Here is a 20,286-nt window from a genome sequence, read left to right as displayed (position 1 = left end):
GAGATTATTGTCACCCAATGAGTAAATTGACATTGTTCAAGCATCTCTTCCTTCTTTCTTTAAAGAAACATTTAAATGAAGCACAGTTTGAACTTCTCAGTAAATGAGCTAATTTATTTATGCTTAAATCTAGAAGGTTTTGAATGACTCTTAACAGAGTAAATGGAGAACATTTGAGATACAAATCTTCTTGTTGAAGACTTGTTGGTGGTGTTTTCAATCTAATAGTGAACACTATTTTCATGAAGAACTTGTCTCGGGAAATGCTAGTATTGCAATAAACGTGCTGAAAAAAATATAATTTCTTATCTCTCTAGTGCAGTGCTTCTCAATTATTTTCTGTCATGCCCCCCTAGGAAGAAGAAAACATTTTTCGTGGGCCCCCCCGCGCGACTGTAAACACGGGGCTTAGGTTGTTATGACAGTGTTTGCCGAGGTCAAACACGCCCCCCTTTACGGAGCCTCGCGCCCCCCCTGGGGGGCCCGCCCCACTATTTGAGAAGCAATGCTCTAGTGGGACAGGCAGATACCTCCAGGGAGTATAATGGGCTGTGAGAATAACTTGAGAAATAAGAGGAAGAGCTGTAACCAAAACAGCAGTTAGAAAAGAGGAATCTTAGTCTGAAGCAGAAATATAATTTGAGAAAACATCTCAGACTTGACCCTCCCTAGTTCTGTTGTAAATAAAGGCAGGGAGATGGGAGGCATTTTCAGACTTGCAAGATTCTATTAATGTAATCCTATAATAAAAGTAGTTTTATTATTCATGATTTTGGTTTCCAAATCTGGTTTATCTTGAAGGGCTGATATCAGTCTTGCAAATCTGATAGTTGGCTTGGTTGCAGCTCTTTCTCATGTTTCCCACAGCCCTTTATAGGGAGAGGCAGTCTTGCAAGTAACCTGGTCCCGTCCATGTAGGGTTTTAAAAGTGATAATTAGCATCTTGAATTGTACCTGAGAGGAAACTTAGAGGCAGTGCAGCTTGCACAACAGGAATATAATGTAGGCCAACTAGGGGTGCCCAATGCTGCATGCACCAATCCATCCTTGATCAACTGTAATTTCCAGGTGGTCTTCAAGAATAGTTTGCTGTAAAACATTGCAGTATTCCAAACGGGAAGTAACTAAAGCATGAGTGACTGTGAGGAAGGTCCCCCAGTCCAGGAAAGGGCACAGTTGTTCCAAAAGATGAATTAGTGCAAAGCCCCCCCATTTCCCTTCAGCCATGGCTACCACCTCTTCATAGAGGAATAACTGTAAATTTAGGTAGACTCTGAACTTGTGCACAAATTCCACGCCATCCAGACTCAGACATGGCAAATCACCAGTCGCTGGAGGCCCCAAACCCAGAGTCACTCTGTCTTGCCAGGGTTGAGTCAAAGTTGGTTTCTCATTATCTGGACTTTCACCTAATAGCCTCCTAATAGCCTCATCTGCCCTACCAGGTGTGGAGATGTATAATAGATATCATCAATGTACTGATGATACCACACTCCATACTGTCAAAGGACCTCATCCAGCTGTTTTATGTAAATGTTAAAGAGGAGAAGAGAGAGACCCAAGCCCCAGGGGCAAAGGCCTAGGGCCCAACTCTCTTTCCCAACACAGACTAAATCCAGCCATGGATAAGGAAAGAAAACTGCAGCAAAACAGTGCCAGTACAAATCAAAATAATAAATAAAGGTACAAGAAAGTTAAGGGGGTTCCCATGGCAGCTCCCATAGCTAATATATTCAAGTATATATTTAATATTTATTTATTTATTTATTTTTCGTATTTTTATACCGCCCTTCTCCGAGGACCCAGGGCGGTGTACAGCATAGATAAAACATAGATATCAAAAAAATTTAAAATACAATATTCAATTAAAAATCTGATTCAATAAGCTAAATATTAAAATTACTGAGTAATAGTTAATAAATAAGTTAAACCCCTTAAAAACCCTACTAAAAACGCTCAAATTAAAAATTTATCATTAGGCCTGCCCTGCTTGGTGAAAGAAGAAGGTTTTGAGCTCGCGTTTAAAGGTCCGTAGATCAGGGAGAAGACGTAGTCCCACAGGTAGATCATTCCACAGGGCCGGAGCCCCCACAGAGAACGCTCTTCCCCTGGGGGCCGCCAGCCGACATTGGTTGGCCGACGGCACCCTAAGGAGGTCCTCCCTGTGAGAGCAAACTGGTCGATGGGAGGTAACTGGCGGCAGCAGGCGGTCCCGTAGATATCCCGGTCCTATGCCATGGAGCGCTTTAAAGGTGATGACCAAAACCTTGAATCGCACCCGGAAGACCACCGGTAACCAGTGCAGCCTACGCAGGAGAGGTGTTTCATGGGAGCTACGAGGCGCTCCCTCAATCCCCCGCATGGCCGCATTCTGTACCAGTTGGAGCGTCCTGGTGCTCTTCAAGGGGAGCCCCATGTAGAGAGTAGTCCAGGCGGGATGTAACGAGGACATGAGTGACTGTGCAAAGGGAAACCCGGTCTAGAAAGGGACGCAACTGGCGAATCAGGCGAACCTAATAAAAAGCTCCCCTGGCGACGGCCATCAAATGATCTTCCAAAGACAGCCGTGCATCCAGGAGAATGCCTAAATTGCGCACCGATTCCCTTGGGGCCAACGATTCACCCCCCACAGTCAGCAATGGAATTAGCTGACTGTGTCGGGACGCTGGTATCCACAGCCACTCCGTCTTGGATTGGTTGAGTCGGAGTCTGTTCGTCCCCATCCAGACCCGAAGGGCCTCAAGGCACCGAGTCATCACATCAACGGCTTCATTGGGGTGGTTCGGGGTGGAAATGTACAGCTGAGTATTGTCAGCATACAGTTGACAACTCACTCCGAAACCACGGATGATCTCCCCCAGCGGCTTCATATAGATGTTGAACAGGAGAGGCGAGAGGATCGACCCCTGTGGCACCCCACAAGTGAGTTGCCTAGCAGTCGACCTCTGCCCCCCTGTCAACACCGTCTGTGAGCGGTCGGAGAGGTAGGAGGAGAACCACCGAAAAACAGTGCCCACCACCCCTAGACCCTCCAACCGTCGCAGCAAGATACCATGGTCAATGGTATCAAACGCCGCTGACAGATCCAACAGGACAAGGACAGAGGAACAACCCCTGTCCCATGCCCTCTAGAGATCATCAACCAACGCAACCAAAGCCGTCTCCGTGCTGTACCCAGGCCTGAAGCCGGACTGGCACGGGTCTAGATAGATGGTTTCATCCAGGTACCGGGGAAGCTGCCATGCCACCACACTCTCAACAGCCTTTGCCACAAAGCGAAGGTTGGAGACAGGATGGTAATTTGCCAAAATAGCTGGGTCCAGGGAAGGCTTCTTAAGGAGGGGCCTCACCACTGCCTCTTTCAAGGCGGCTGGGAAGACTCCCTCCATCAAAGAAGCACTAATAATTCCCTGGAGCCAGCCTCGTGTAACCTCCTGAGTGGCCAGCACCAGCCAGGAGGGACACGGGTCCACTAAACATGTGGTAGCATTCAACCTCCCCAGTATCCTGTCCATGTCTTCGGGAGTCACAGAGTCGAACTCCACCCAAACAATATTCTCAAGACCTGCCTGCGTCATCCCGCCTGAATCCACCCAATCGGCGTCCAGCCCGTCCCGGATCTGAGCGATTTTATCATGCAGATACCTTCCAAATTCCTCAGCACGTCCCTGCATAATACATAATCAAACTGCTCAAATTTTACCAGTTTTCCACTGGTGAAAAAATAACTCACTGCACTGGAAGCTTTAAATATTTTTGCTTCAATGGATCTTCCAATCCTTTTTTTCAGTAGGGATTAAATCTTGATCAAGTGGATTACTTTCAGTTCTATTTGTCCTTTCTATTTGTTTCAACTCTTTTTTATTCCTACCTTTCTTTCTTATTGCTTTTTTCACGTGTGTCTCTGAAGTAATTCTTTCATTAGGGGAAGGGTTGAACATTACATTACAATTTTATGAAACAAACTCTCTTCACATTCAAAAATAAATTTTATTATTTATATTTTTTATGAAAAAGGTGAACTTAGTTTTGCATAATTCTTGCAATCTAGATTTTATTTTTGACTCTGATACTCTTTTTTTTCTATTCCATGTGTATTTTGGAGTTCTATTTGTTCTTTATAGCAGCCATTGTAGAAAATCCTAACTTTGTTGGTTTACCCTGGCAGAACAGAAGTGAGTTCTGACAGTGAGCCAGCTTTGGGCTACACACAGAGCCAGAGGGTCCTCTCCCCCCCCCCCCAGATCATGCTCCAGGCTTTTCCTCTCTGCTTAATTGGACACACACACACACCTAACTAGTCTGGATGCTCTCTACTGCAAGAGCATGGCCAGGGCAAAGTTTGTATTTGGAGAAAGTAGTTTAAAATGGAATTTTAAAATTGAATCAGTTTAACAGCTAAGTGCAGCTGATGATGACATAAAGGCAACACCATAAGGACATGACATAAACAAAAACTATTACAGGGAAGTTCATGACACTGTTCAGACACTAGAGGATAAATTACTATCTGGAAAAATCAGGAACATTGCTCTTTATGGAAATTTTGGCTTGTTCAAACCACCAAAGCTTCTGCAAACAGTTCTGTCTTCTCTAGGTTTGTTTTTCTCTCTGAGATTTTCTGGCAATATTTGAGAGGTGGGCAGAGAGCTCTTACACTGTGGAATAATAATTTTTACTTGGTTAAGAAACTTGTCCAGACAAAGTTGATCACTGAATGATAAATTGCTGGTCTTTAGAAATTGTTCCAGGTTGCCTCTTGTTTTGATTACGTCCGGCCAATGATGTCAGTGGGTAGAAAATAGAAAAAGAATAATTATTCAGAACTTAAATGACCACCGCTTGATTGACTTATTTTCTGAGAAGTCAGCTTTTGACTAAATTAGCACATGCCTGATCTACTATGTATCTCCTCACAAGCATGTTTTTCATACCTGGATATTAGCAGCATAGGCAGAGTCAATAGTTTTGTTCTTTCTATTAGCAGATGAATATTTTAACTTGTTTAGGATTGTGAAGGATGTAAATAATCAAAGTTATTTGATCTCCTCAGGTAGTCCTCCATTTATGAATAGGTACTTACGGTAGCAACAGTTCAAAGTTATGATGGACACCCAAAAGCTGCTTACAATGAAATTTCAAAATTACGATGGTTGCACCATCCTCTCAGTCACACGATCACATTTTCGGCCCTTGGCATTTGGCTCAACTTAATGGCTGTTTTCAGCATCCCAAGGTCACATCACCATGATTTTTGACATTTTTTTATCGTTTCCAGACTTTATTTCCAATTTTTAATAAAAAAGCACCCATTGAGTAAAATGGATTTGCTTGACAAGTGCAGCGTTTGCTTAACAACCACAGCGTTTCTTAAAGACTTCTGCACTTGCTTATGAGCACCCAAAACATGTTGTAAAATTGGGTCTGATCTCATGGTGACACATATAATGACCACAACAACCTAGGACTGTAGTTCAGGGCTCAATTACCGTAATAAGTTGAGGACTACCTGTATTCTTTCTCTTTCTTTATTGTATTTAATTTCTTTCCCTCCCCCCACATCTTTTTCATATCCTTTTCATTCCTTTGAGATCCTTTAATTGAGATTTTACAATTTTTGGTATGGAGATGTATTGATTCTCTTCTAAGAGTATCCTTTTCTTAGCCCAAGCCACAGCAAGTGGCAGAATCTAATAACTGTGACTGATCTCAAAAAAATTAAAGATAATACTTGGATTAGAGACCAACAGGTAGTGCCAGATCTATGAATGCTAGATTGAGAAATTTAAAAAGATTTTAAAATTTAAATTTAAAAAGCTGGAAAAAGCAATAGCAAAAAAGCCAATTGTTCTGTTCATTGAACTTGCTTGACAATTAGTATCACTTTTAATTTAAAAAGTACTGTTAATTAACAAAGTATTTTTTCCAGTTGCATGTTATACTTTGTAAACTTTCTTCCAATCCTTTTTTTGGGTACTCTCAACATAGATCAGAATTTCTATGTAGAAGTTGGAGATGGATTTTCCTTGCCCTTTATAGAAAGATGTGCTTCCTTTGGTACTTTTGTGTTATTAATAATACTTTATTCATGATGTTTTCTTGCAGATGGCTAAGAACTAGCAAGTTATGTTCAAGACTATGTTGGCTCAGCTTCCTACCACCATAAATGGTAAATAGTTTCTTTAAAGTATTTATTTTTCCAATACTGAATAAGGCTCTTTCACTCCACCAGGTAATACTTTTTAAGAATCTTATTTACTGATAAGTTGGCTGGTCAGTATTGGGCTTTTCATTTAAAAGCATTGTTCTTTTAGTTCTTTTGTTAATTACACACCATTATATTTGGTCATTTTGTTATTTACACATTAAAATATACCACTTCACTCTTGGTTTTTGTATTTAAAAATTAATTATTCATAATAGTATCCATGTGTGCACACCTATCTATATCTGTATATATATATATATGCTGATAATCCAGTAAGTATGAAGGATCAACAGTGCAGATATGCTCATGAAAAGCATACAGGCATTGCAAAATATATATTTTAATACTGGTATTATTTCAAGAAAAAATAAAGGTGGTACAAATATAGAATGCAGTAAATACTATAGGAAAGACAATATAGACAGTAGAATACAATTGGATAACCAATCAATTGGAGTTAACCAGCAGATTGAAGATATCATATGGCTAACATATTCTAATGTTAATAACTTAGAGTCCTGATAGACATTTCATATTTAATTTCTGGTCAAGAAAAAGGTCTCTATTGAAGTGTAAAAATATTTGGTCACACAATTTAAATAAGAGAAAAGAAAAAAAACTGTAAATAGTAAACAATACATTAAGATGTTAATGTATTCATATACACATACAAATCTTTCAGCCCACCATCAAAATAGTAAAAACTCAGGAACTCAGAAACCTTACCTTCCACCAGGTAGACTGGAAACATCCTCTGAAGGGGAAGCCAAGCTCTCACTTCAGGTATCATTTCTGCAGGAAGCCAAGTGGGACTTAACCTTCTTTCCTCAATAGTCTCAAATAGTACACATACACTAACAAACATTCACCAGTTGTGGGTGTAGTGGTCCTCCTGTCATCTCAACATGGCCTCCCCAAAGACCAGTGTGCATTAAATACACCCCATGCCCTCAAAAGAGAAACCCAACAAGGGAAGAACTTTTGGCTGGTTTTAATACATTGCCAGATTAATGATAAGCAGGTTGCAATCCAGGGAATAGAGCTGTGATGGCAAACCTATGGCATGTGTGCCACAGGCGGCACGCGTAGCCATATCAGTGGTCATGTGAGCTCAGCTCCAGTGTGCATGCGTGTGCCAGCCAGCTCATTTTCTGGCCTTTTGGGCCCACCAGACGTAGGGAAACAGGTTGTTTCCTGCCTCCGAAGGGCCTAGGGGTTTTGGGAAGGCTTGTTTTTCTCTCTCACCTGGCTCCAGAACCTCTCTTTGAGTCTCGGGAGGGTGAAAACGGCCTTCCCCGACCCCTCAGGCCCTCCAGAGGCCAGAAATGTCCCTCTCTAGGAGTCTCTGGAGGCTGGGGACAGCAAAAAAGTCACATCCTGTCCAGCCTGAAGTTGGGAAATGGGCCTGGTTTTGGCCTCGGAGGGTGAGAAAGGCTGTTTTTGCCCTCCCCAGACTCATATAGAGGCTCTGGAGCTAGGTGAGAGAGAGAAATGGGCCTACCGGGCCATTGTGTGCCAGCAGCAGGGGCAGGGAGCAGGGGGATCGCACAAGGGCTGGAAAGTGGCTCAACAGGCTAATGCAGCCTGTTATTAACACACAGCTGCCTGCAATTACAATTACTGCAGGCTCGAGTCCCACCAGGCCCAAGGTTGACTCAGCCTTCCATCCTTTATAAGGTAGGTAAAATGAGGACCCAGATTGTTGGGGGGGCAATACAAGTTGACTTTGTATATAATATACAAATGGATGAGACTATTGCCTTACACAATGTAAGCCGCCCTGAGTCTTCGGAGAAGGGCGGGATATAAATTCAAATTAAAAAAAAGCATGTATGCGCGGGGGCAGGGCTAAGAGTGAAATGCTCCCAGTTTGGACCGGATCGCATGATCAAGAAGCGATGGCGGCGGGTGGTTGCGAGAACTGGTAGCAAAAATCCCTGCCCCCCCTGGCCAGCTGAGCCATGCGATCATCAGAGGGGTTTCTTTTTACTTTTAAAATATTTTTTTCTTCAAATTTCTTCAAATTTTTTTAAAAATGCTTTTAAAAGTAAAAAAAAAAGCCTCTGATGATCATGCGGCTCAGCTGGGATTGTCAGAGCCTTTTAAAAGCATTTTTTCTACAACTTCTTCAGCTGAAGAGGTTGTAAAAATGCTTTTAAAAGGCTCTGACAATCCAACCTGAGTTGCCTGATTGACAGAGGCTTTTTTTTCTTTTAAAGGCAAAAAAAAATGCTTTTAAAAGAAAACAAAAGCCTGAGGATCAGGCAACCCAGCTGGGATTGTCAGAGATTTTAAAAGCATTTTTTTACAACCTCTTCAGCTGAAAAGGTTGAAGAAAAAATGCTTTTAAAAGTTTTTTTAAAAAAAGTTGGCCATGCCCACCCAGTCACATTACCCCCCCAAGCCATGCCCACAGAACCAGTAGTAACAAATTTTACCTTTCACCACTGGGCAGGGTGCATAGAATTATAGGTTTGGGCACACGCACGTGCAACCCTCCCACCTTCCCACTCTCCTGGCACAGAATGGCAAAAAGATTAGCCATCACTGGAATAGAGGAAAAGGTCCAGTGAAGGCCTCACCCTTTCTGATGATTTTTCTGCAACTCCTCTTTTTTTTTCCTGCTTCAGTCAGGAAACCCATGCCAACTAGCTTTAGATGCAGCCTCCTTTAATGTTAAGAAATATTAGTAACATAAAGTTGCATTCTTACAATTTGCAAAATAGGGTTATATTTTATGTCAATGAATTAAAATATTTCAGATAATGTTTTAGGAAGTTGTATGCTTCAGTCCTAGATGTTCTAGGTGGGTGTCTAAAGAAACATTGATTTTACCCCACTTCTCCTGTCCCTCCATTTCTAAAATCTATAATAGTCATATAGTTCTGAATCTAAATAAATAAAGAAACTGTTGTTTTAATGTTGCATTACAATTAGATTCTATGCAAATTAGACTGCCATTTAGCAAAACAGCAGTAGTGATTTTTTTTGAGTGTAAGGGATGAAGGGAGAGACAAAAATCTCTGCTTTCTAAAAAATCTGGAATTTGGGCAGTGTTGATCTCTTAAGAGGGAGTTTGTAAAAATGTGTGAAAAAGCAGTCTGAAATATTAAAAACTAGATAATAAAGTGAAAAACTTGAAGGAAGAATGAATGACTGCCAAGAAAAAAACCACATTCCTGTCAATTTGGTAGGAGCAAGATGGGTCATAAAAGTTTTAGGTTTAATATTATTACTAAGGCAACAAAAGTTATTTTCCCCAATTGAATATAATTTTTAAAAAGTATTACTTTTTGTCTTTCAGGAGGCCCAAATATGTGGGCCATCACTTCTGAAGAAAGAAAGAAATATGATAAACAGTTTGACAGCCTTAAGCCAGTTGGGGGATATATTACAGGTTAGTGTGGTCTTCTGCAGTAGATGGTTTTCTGCTATATGATTTGAAGATTTGGTTCATTGAATTGCTATCTGGTTAAAAATATTAGTTGAAAAAAATATTGTTAACTGTCAATACCACAAAAATTGGTAGTGATATAAGCCACATATAAAATTATGGTTGACATAACTTTTTGGAAGTAATGAAGACATGTTTGTGTTTATCTAATAATCATATCACAGTTTATTAGACAACAATACATGACATAAGCAATATTTTTTGAATTAGAAGTACTCTTAGCTGTCCTAATTTTACATAAGAAGATAATAGATCTGCTTCTAGGAGGCATCAGAGTAGATAGTCCCACCTCCCCAATCTTGCCTGATTTCAGAAAAGCTACAGATGTATTTAATTAGCACTTGGATGGGAAGACTAGAGAAACTAGGGAAACCCAGGGCTGTAGATGGGCTAGAAAATTAGTGGGGGGGACATTTCTGAGAAGGAAGCAGTGGAAATTCACTTCCATAGTGTTTCAAAGAAAACTTCAAGGACATATCTATAATGACACCAATAGCCAAACCTGGCTCAAAGCAGCTTTAACTTAAGCTGCTTCTGGTTTATGGGAGATTTGCCCCATATGGCTTTGGTATTTCGAATTTTCATTTTCTGCTGTTAGTTCAGTTCTTCTATCATTTTTCAAAGAGAGAAGAGAAGAAAGTTAGGAAGTGGAGTCAAGTATCAGAGCATCCACACACTTTCCTGGAATGGAAGAAAGTATATATGATCCTTCTAATTTATTCAGATTCTGTCTCTGAGTGAGATAGCAAGCAGGGAACATTTATTTTTTCTATATAAGGGAACAGACACCTACAAATGCTGAAGAGAAATGGCCATTGAATAGCAGTCATCTCATCCTCTTGATCCCTTATCCATGCTCTCCCTATGGTTGACTTATGATTCTCCAAACTAAACTGGCATCTTTTCTGAAAGGCTCAAGCCTCAAGGTTATTTTGTTCAAAGGCTCGGAGCTCCTACCCAGTCCAGTATGCTTCTCATTAGTCTTTTGCCTTCTCTCTCCCTCTCTTTCTCTCTCTATCTTCCACCCCCCTCTCTCTGCCTCCCTCCCTCCCTCCCTCCCTCCCTCCCTCTCTCTCTCTCTCTCTCTCTCTCACACACACACACACACACACACACACACACACACACTCAGTCTGATAAGAAAATTAAAATTATGAATTGCCTTTTGAGTAATAACACTGTAATTGTTCAGGCAGGCAGATTTTATAACCTATCCCATAACTAAGTGTATTAGAATCTTGACAGAATTCTTTTAAAAATGTGGGTCTTTTAGAACAAAATTGCCAACTGAGAGTGTGGAAATGCATTATTATATCCTTTTTTGCCCCCTTTCTTTTCTTCATACAGGTGATCAAGCACGAATGTTTTTTTTACAGTCAGGTTTGTCAAGTCCTGTTTTGGCTGAAATATGGTGAGCATCTCACTATGTGAATTCATTATATTAAGAGATTCCAGGGCTACTGTAGAAAGATGCTGTTCCAATGATTGCATGAGATGAGCCTCCTTACTCTCATTGAATAATGTTATGATCAGGAACTTGTAGTTGTATGATTTTTTAAAATAGATCCTTATTGTTTCTGTATATGGAAATTTCTACTTCAAAACTGTTGATGCTCTCTCCAAAACTGACCCCCTTTCCTCATAAAAACTACACAGCCTCTTGCTTTACTAAACTGCTGAGCAATGCAGTTGTTAACCACAACATCACATGACTGCATTGCCTAGCAATGGCAGTCCTGGCACTCCCTGTTGCCACTGTTAACCGGAAGGCATAAAACAAGGCTGAATATTGGCCCTTTTTCTACTCAACTTTTATATCAATTCCATGGTGAGCCATTTCCTCAACACAAACTTTCACTTCCCATACATGTTAGAGACACATCTATTTTATTCTATGCAGACAATGCAGCAATACTCTCAAGAATATCTACTACTCTTAAAAGAAACTGAGAGCATTAGCACAGTATTGAAAGGAAGACCAGTTAGGGCTCAACTATCAGAAACCAAAATCATGGCATTTGCCAAAAGGCCCCAGTGCCACTGCAAAGGTATGCTGCTGTGTAGTAGAAAAGATGAGAAGGATAATAATAATACTAAAGCCATATTATATGGGTAAATAGCCTAAGACAGTGATGGCTAACCTTTTTGCCATCACGTGCCAGGAAGGGGGGGGTCGGGTGCCCGTGTGCCCACACCCATAATTCTGTGCGCCCCACATATGCGCGCACAACTCCCTCCTCATTCCTGGCATGCAATGGTCCGGTAGGCCCGTTTTTTTCACCTGACTCCAGAGCCTCTCTATGAGTCTTGGGAGGATGAAAACTGCCTTCCCCCCACTTCTTGGAGGCCCTCCGGAGGCCAGAAACAGCCCGTTTACCAACTTCTGGTTGGACAGGAATTGATGTTTTTTGATATCCCCAGCTTCCAGAGACTCCTAGAGAGGCTCTGGAGCCAGATGAGAGAGAAAAACAGGCCTTCCCCACCACCACCCGGGCCCTCTGGAGGCAGGAAACAGCCTGTTACCCTACTTCTGGTGGGCCCAGAAGGCCTGAAGAAGCTGAGCTCGTGTGCCTACTGATATGGCTGGCACGTGTGCCATAGATTTGCCAACACGGTCCTAAGACATAAGACGGTACTGTGGGACTTAGGTCTTCAGCTGAGTGATGGCACAAAGGAAAAACTATCTCTGTGTCTAGTTGTTTTGCCATGCAATGCCTTGCAGCAGCATCCTGAGGAGAGGAGTTGAAGCAGTTTATGTCCAGGATGTGAAGGATCTATAGATATTTTCTCAGCCCCCCTTCTGACCCATGCAATATACTCAATGGATTGGCATTATCTTTAAAATGGCGTATTTACAACTAAATTTAAATTTCTACTGTAAAGCAGTCCTATTAAGGCAGAACTCTTAAAATGGATCATTAGTATCATTTCTGAAAATTCATCCTTTAAGAAGGATTTTCTTTTACATTTTCTTCTTTTATGTTTATTAACAAAGAGCACATTTGAATGGTTACTAATTGACAAAGAGTTTATTAGATTGTTAAGTTTTCTACTAAGCATACTTTGTAAAGAGAGTTTTGATGTCAGGAATGTGGATGTACTTTTGTATCCTTTTCCTAATAGTTATAGCATTTGGTGACTATGGCCAAATACAGCCCTTGGATTTATGATTTTCAGTGTGCTGAATTCTCACCCTTGCCCATTGGCTGATTTACATAATAGGGTTGCTAAAAAACCAGGCTTGTGAGACTTGTTTGGAGATAAGGGATCAGCAACAGATATTGCTAGAAATAGTGGAAAAAACTTCATGCTGTGTTAGATGTGAGTAATTGACCCAGTAATATCCACTGTCACTAACAATTGAACATATGTACATACACTCAGTTTGTATGCATTTTGTTTGTTTTAAAGGGCTCTTAGTGACCTGAATAAAGATGGGAAAATGGATCAGCTGGAGTTCTCCATAGCTATGAAACTCATCAAACTAAAACTGCAAGGCCAGTCCTTGCCTATGGTGCTTCCTCCAATCATGAAACAGACTCCAGCATTTTCTCCTTTGATTTCTGCTCGTTTTGGTAATCACATAAACATCTAGAGATTGGCCCCTTCTCTGTTATGGGTGATAATGATGGAGGTTTCTCTGTAAATTTGTATAAGCATCACATTTGTTAAAACTATATGAAGAAAATATAGTTAAAGATTATTTTGATAGCCATTGGGTACAGTAAAAACAAGCACTTAATTATATTATTTTCATTATGCTGCTTTCCAGTGTTTGGACTTATGGTAATTTTCCCAGCTGGAAGGGGTAAACTCTGGCCATTTGATGGAACAAATGAAATAATGCTTTGTGCAAGTGTAAACTGCCTAACTAAAACTAGTTTTTACAATATCTGTTCTGGTGCTAGATACGAATGTCCACATTAGTGGAATACAAATATATAAAAGGATAGTAATTTATTAAGACAATTTAATATTAAAGGCATGTTTATAAAAATCCCATCAAAGTAAGAAATGTTTAGTTTAGCCCTTTGATATCTCTGCCAGTTTCTTAAAAATAATTTTCATAAAGGGGAAAAACATGCAAATGGGGCCAGCCACCAATCTCAGGGAGAGGGGTGGATTCCATAGTCTTGGACTGGTGTATTTATATTGACACTTGAATTTCTCCAGGTATGGGCAGTATGCCAAATCTGTCTACAGTAGCACCTTTGGCTCCCATGTCCAATCTGACATCTGTACCTTCCATTTCTCCCATGGTGATTTCAACCCCACTGTTGCCTTCTGCCACTCCTCCATCATTGCCAAATGGAACATCCAGCCTTCTTCAGCCATTAGCTATGTCCTACTCTTCCAGTGAGTATCCTCATGCCAGAAAGTTTCCAGTTTTGACAGCCTGATGTTGGTTGTGGTTTGTTCTCCGAGCATGTTGCTTTGACCCGGGAGGCTTTGCAGATGCTTAAATTACATTAAGTATTTTATTTCCCAGTCTAACTCCTGTCCCCTCAAAAGACCGATTATTTTGCTTAAGGAACCCCACCCCCTTCCAGGTTCCTCGCTCAGGTTTTGGCTAATAGGCATTGGAATCAGAGAGGTTCTCAGAGCTAATCCAAAAGTTTTCATAAAATCAGATCTATGTACCTAAAAGAAATGCACTTAAGCATACCTTCAACTGTTTTTATATGTCGGGATGTCCAATCTTGGCAACTTTGAAACTTGTGTATTTCAACTCCCAGAATTCTATAGCCAGGCATGTCTTAAAGTTACCAAGGTTGGACACATCCTTTGTCTTTCTCAGTACTGGCAGTAAAGGTTCAGGAACAAGGATAAGTCTTTTTTTCAAGTAGAGGTGATGATGTTTCTTTCTAGGACTCGACTAATTATTAACCAATTTCAACATTTCTCTTGTTTCAGCTTTGCCTCATTCTAGTTCATACACTCCCATGATAGGAGGATTTGGTGGTTCCAACATCCAGAAAACTCAGTCCTTGATAGATTTAGGATCTAGTAGGTATGGACCTTCAAACCTGAAATATTAAGTCTCAATTGATAGACTTAATTTCTTTTTTTCCCCAACAAGATCATTTCTTTTTATTATCTTTACACCTGAAGTGTAATCTCAGTATTTGGGAAGATTGGTTGGGAAAAAATAGCAATCTGCAGAAAAATACAAGAAGATTGTTAATTTTAAATATCACAGTTTTTTTTAAAATCAACTCTTGATTATATTACAGTTCAAATTCTTCTTCTACTACCTCATTAACTGGCAATTCACCAAAGACAGGATCTTCAGATTGGGCAGTTCCTCAGGCTTCAAGATTAAAATACAGACAAAAATTTAACTACCTTGATAAAGGGATGACTGGATACCTTTCAGGTTAGTGCTGGATTTAAAGATAGATTTATTTGTTTATATTTGTTTACATCTCCCTCTATTATTTTTACAAATAATTCAAGGCAGCAAGCATATCCGACACACCTTCTTCCTCCTGTCTTCCGCACAACAACAACCCTGTGAAGTGGACTGGTCTGAAAGAGAGTGACAAGCTCAAGCTTATCCAGCTGGCTTTCATGGCTAAGGTGGGACTAGAACTCACAGTCTCCCAGTTTCTAGATGGGGCCTTAACCACTAGACCAGCCTGGCTCTCAGCAATAAAAATACACAAGATTTATTTTAAAATTAATACTCTTTTTCAGTAATTATTTTTCTGGTTTTAAAAGCACCTACACATCACATCATATTGTCCTAGTTTTAATTAACAAAATGATTTTTCTGTATTTTTGCAATACAAATTAAAATGGATAGCATTTCAAAGGGAACTACTTTGAAAAGTAGTGTTTTATATATTGTGAAATAAATGAAGTAGAATCTCCTTCAAGTCAAGGGCAATATTTGGAGACTTCATGGATGTATCTCTATAGTTGGTCATAGAATGGATATGGTTTGAAATCCTTTCAGGAATATTTTTTCGATTTCCCACAAGCCCTGGATTTCCTGGGAGTTTCCCAATATTCATCTGATTCCATCCTGCTCAGCTTTGGACTATGGACTAAAGAGCTGTACACAAATTGAATCTTAGTTCTCACACCTAGCTGGGGTGATACTCCATTATCAAGTGCATGCAAACATGCTGTGGTTTTTCATAAGTGTATAAATTAGAAATGACGAACCGAAAGTTGTGATTGCACAGTGTTTAGAATGCAATATTGCCAGCTAATTCTGCTGACTGCCAGCAGTTTGATTCTCACCAGTTCAAAGTTGACTCAGCCTTCCGTCCTTTCAAGGTCACTAAAATGAGGAGCCAGATTATTGGGGGCAATATGCTGACTCTAAACTGTTTAGAGAGGGATGTAAAGCACTACGAAGTGGTAGATAAGTCTTAAATACTATTGCTATTAATAAATGACAATATTTTTCAGGCCATTTACCATACATGACTTTTTGCCGGAGACGTCCCCTGAGAGTTGTGTCGGGACAAAAACTAAATTTAATATAATTTAATTTTGACAAATTATTATGATAATACCAGTTGGGTGTATTATTTTTTGCCTTATACACATTAAAATTTACAATTAGGAAAAGCAGTGCATATACAATATCTCCTAAGGTTTATGGGCCACAGTTCTCCTGCATTCTTAAGTAGTGTAATTATGTGATTGCAGTCTGGGCTCTTGGCAGGCAGCTCACATTTACGATTATTTGCAGCATCCTGCGGTCCCATGATTTGGGACTTTTTTTGCTGATTTCTAGCAAAACATACCCATTGGAAAAACTAGATTAGCTTAACAAATTGCATGATTCACTTAACAGTGTGATTCACTTGACTGCCATAAAAATTATCATAAAAACTCTGTCCAATTCACTTTATGACTGCAAGAACTTACAGCAGAAATTTTGGTCCTAATTCTGCTCATAAATTGAGAGCTACCGGTACTGATACGTTTGGAATGATTTTTTGTAAGATTGTTTTTTGGGATGAAATTTTAAATGAAATAAGTTCTATAATGTTTTAAAATATAGATAATTAGTTCATAGCGTTAACTGGTTTTACATGTTAATGTGTGTAGTAAATGGTTACATTTGATTTATTAAGGATTTCAGGCAAGAAATGCTCTTCTACAATCAAACCTATCTCAGACACAGTTAGCCACTATCTGGTAAGTTTGTTCAGAAATACATGTTTGTAATTTTTTTTTCAATAGATTGACATTTTTATTTCAAATTCTTGAAAAGTACTATGGCTGTAACTACCTACTTTCACAACAACCACAAATAATGCTAAAACAAGCATTGTTTTAACGAAAGTTTATTGAATAGCTCAGATTTAGTTTTCCAGATGGAATAATCAGGGATTGCTTGACCAACTCCTAATATGCTTTTCCTGCATTTCTTAGTAGTAGCTGGTGTTTCAAATAACTTGTAAGTTGTAGAATGGAATTGTTTTGTACTGGTACAACATTATTGTATTCTGTGTTCTTTGCTTTTGTGTTTATGGAAACGGCCTTAGATGGATGCCTGCTTATGGATGTGGTTGCTAATCTGTTTACTTTTTTGTTGCTGCATGTTTCTTTTTTATTTCTTTGCATGATACATGTAGTAGCTTGTATTCAGCATTATGTGCAGACTAGATCATTATGCATTTAATATTGTATTATTATTCCTAGATTGCAAAAGAATATTGATTTTCCCCCCTGGATTGTTCATTTATTCATTTAGTTTGTGTGCTGATTAATCTACAACAATTCATTTTTCATGATAGTGGAGATAAGCCATTAAATATACGGTAATATTTTCAATTATAATTACAAAACCACATTACATAATCATAATAAAAGCATTACACTTTAGCAGCCTTACCAAATCATGCCACAAGAAATACAAGTTGATTCCCAGGGGGATTTCCAGACTTCCATTCTTTTCACCTCCCATGTTTAGAGAATCTGTTGGGATGAGCATGGAGAACAAGCTGTGTTTCACTAGAGGAGTTGCTGTGAAAGTTATCTTGGAGCTCAGGTTTGTAGGGCTTCTATAGAGAGATATCTCAAAGTAGGTTGAAGACAATGGTTATTATCATACTAATAAGAAAATTAAGCAAATGTTGACTTTTTGCTGTTAAAAAATCAATAGCGCACAACCACATAACCTAGCTGAACTATATCTGGAGTCCTCAAATTGATACTGTATGTGCCAATAAATGAATCATAGAGAACAGGGAAGCCAATGTCTTGTGGATGATAATGAATGTCAACTCACAGCAACGCCAGCCTGTCTGGATTTCAGCAACATTTTGTTATTTATTTATTTATTTATTTATTAAATTTCTATTCTTCTCATCTCCCCTGCAAGGTGAGTCTTAGCGGCTTACACATTAACAGTGGTCCCTGCTTCATCATGGATACCCTGGAGACATTGTATGCAAAGAACAAAATAGCTCTCCCCAGTTCTCTTGGTTCTTTTAACACAGATCTGTCTTTCCTAGGTCTCTGTCTGACATTGATGGTGATGGACAGCTGAAAGCAGAGGAGTTCATCTTGGCTATGCATTTAACTGATATGGCCAAAGCTGGGCACCCACTCCCACTAAGTCTGCCTCCTGAGTTTGTGCCCCCTTCTTTGAGGTGCTTAACACCAGGTGACATGTAATTAAAATTACAGAAAAATGCCAAGTGAACTGAAATTTTAAAAAACGACTGTGTTCTCTTTTTCTACTAGAAATGGAAAGCATTTGGAAAATATTAACTGTGCTCTGCCAGCTTATGAACAAGAAGAGGAACCTCCCCAGAAACTTCCAGGTAATTGGGATCCTCTCTTTCTGCATTGCAATAGGGGGTAATATTTTTGAAAAAAAATGTTAGCAGTTTAATTATGTTAATTATATCTCTTATTTGAGATGTATCTGGTTGACCTTACTTTAGAAGCTGCTTTCTGAATTACAGCCCTAAATATGTCATTATTGCATTGTGCGGCCCAGGTACATTCTGATTAGAGCCATACATTTCAATAATAAAACAGATGAGAAATAGCAGTAAGGACAGTTGAACCTGGGCAGAACATTTGAAGCAGCTGCAGGGTACATAGAGACCTTGAGATTTGAAAAGCCTCCAAATAAATTAAATGCATCTCCATTTGTCTTCCTTTGCTTATTGCATGGTTTCTACCATAATCCAAAATAATTGAGAAAAATATGACCTGATCAGTGTTTATAGTTCAATGCCATTCACTGTTCTTTAATCTAGTTACCTTTGAGGATAAGAGGAAGGCAAACTATGAAAGAGGCAACCTGGAGCTGGAGAAACGGCGCCAAGTGCTCCTTGAGCAGCAGCAAAGAGAGATGGAACGTAAAGCACAGAAGGAAAGAGAAGAAAAGGAGCGAAGAGAAAGGGAGAGGAAGGAACTGGAGCAGAAGAAACAACTTGAGCTAGAAAGGCGCTTGGAAAAACAACAAGAGATGGAGAAACAAAGGGAGGAAGAACGGAAAAAAGAGATTGAAAGACGAGAGGTGGTTTTTCTAATTGTTTTAGGATTTAACCTTTGGAAAATTTGTTTCGGTTTATCAGTTACAGTCATGGCCGAAATTGTTGGCACCCCAGAAATTTTTCCAGAAAATCAAGTATTTCTCACAGAAAAGTATTGCAGTAACACATGTTTTGCTATACAGCTGTTTATGCGCAACTTGGGCGTTCTCCTGGATGGGCGGTTGTCCTTTGAAGATCATTTGATGACCGTCTCCAGGAGAGCTTTTTATCAGGTTCACCTGATCTGCCAGTTGCGCCCCTTCCTGGACTGGGATGCCCTATGCACGGTCACTCATGCTCTCGTTACCTCTCGCTTGGACTACTGCAATGCTCTCTACATGGGGCTCCCCTTGAAGAGCACCCGGAGACTCCAGTTAGTCCAGAATGCGGCTGCGCGGGTGATTGAGGGAGCAGTTCGGAGCTCCCATGTAACACCCATCCTGCGCAGACTGCACTGGCTGCCTGTTGTCTTCTGGGTGCGCTTCAAGGTATTGGTGACTACCTTCAAAGCGCTCCATGGCTTAGGACCGGGATATTTACGGGACCGTCTACTGCCATCTTCTATCTCCCAGTGACCGGTGCGTTCTCACAGAGAGGGACTCCTTAGGGTGCCGTCAGCCAAGCAATGTCAACTGGCGGCCCCCAAGGGAAGGGCCTTCTCTGTGGGGGCTCCTACCCTGTGAAACGAACTTCCCTCTGGACTTTGACAATTACCTGACCTCCGGACCTTTTGCCGCGAACTTGAAACTTATTTATTTCGTCTTACCTGACTGGCTTGAATTTTTAAAAAATTTTTAATTGATTTTATGGGTTTTAAATTTTTATTAATCTTATAGGGTTGATATTGTATTTTAAATGGGGCCAATTGAATAAGTTTTTTAATGTTTGTTTTTAGCATTGTATGTGTTGTTTTTTGTATTTTATTGTTGGCTGTAAACCGCCCTGGGTCCTTCGGGAGAAGGGCGGTATACAAATTAAAATATTAACAAAAAAAGGGAGGAAAAAAAGCAAATTGGACATAATGTCACACAAAACTCCAAAAATGGGCTGGACAAAATTATTGGCACCCTTTCAAAATTGTGGATAAATAAGATTGTTTCAAGCATGTG

General features: G+C 39.9%; 1 protein-coding gene across 1 annotated transcript in view; it reads left to right on the top strand.

The window, feature by feature from the left end:
- ITSN2 (intersectin 2) overlaps positions 1-20,286 on the top strand; it is a 95,331-nt gene that overhangs the window by 7,192 nt on the left and 67,853 nt on the right. The window contains exons 2-12 of the mRNA XM_058184619.1: positions 6,106-6,169; positions 9,513-9,605; positions 11,010-11,073; positions 13,074-13,237; positions 13,836-14,018; positions 14,577-14,673; positions 14,897-15,039; positions 16,757-16,820; positions 18,143-18,280; positions 18,375-18,454; positions 18,899-19,161. Coding sequence (XP_058040602.1) covers positions 6,127-6,169; positions 9,513-9,605; positions 11,010-11,073; positions 13,074-13,237; positions 13,836-14,018; positions 14,577-14,673; positions 14,897-15,039; positions 16,757-16,820; positions 18,143-18,280; positions 18,375-18,454; positions 18,899-19,161 — 1,332 coding nt within the window. The 5' untranslated portion in view covers positions 6,106-6,126. The remainder of the gene's footprint in view (positions 1-6,105; positions 6,170-9,512; positions 9,606-11,009; positions 11,074-13,073; positions 13,238-13,835; positions 14,019-14,576; positions 14,674-14,896; positions 15,040-16,756; positions 16,821-18,142; positions 18,281-18,374; positions 18,455-18,898; positions 19,162-20,286) is intronic.

This window comes from Ahaetulla prasina, chromosome 1 (assembly GCF_028640845.1).
Source record: "Ahaetulla prasina isolate Xishuangbanna chromosome 1, ASM2864084v1, whole genome shotgun sequence".
NCBI classification, from domain to species: Eukaryota; Metazoa; Chordata; class Lepidosauria; order Squamata; family Colubridae; genus Ahaetulla; species Ahaetulla prasina.
The sequence above is the reverse complement of the archived record's forward strand: the minus strand, read 5'-3'. Positions and strand labels throughout refer to the sequence as shown.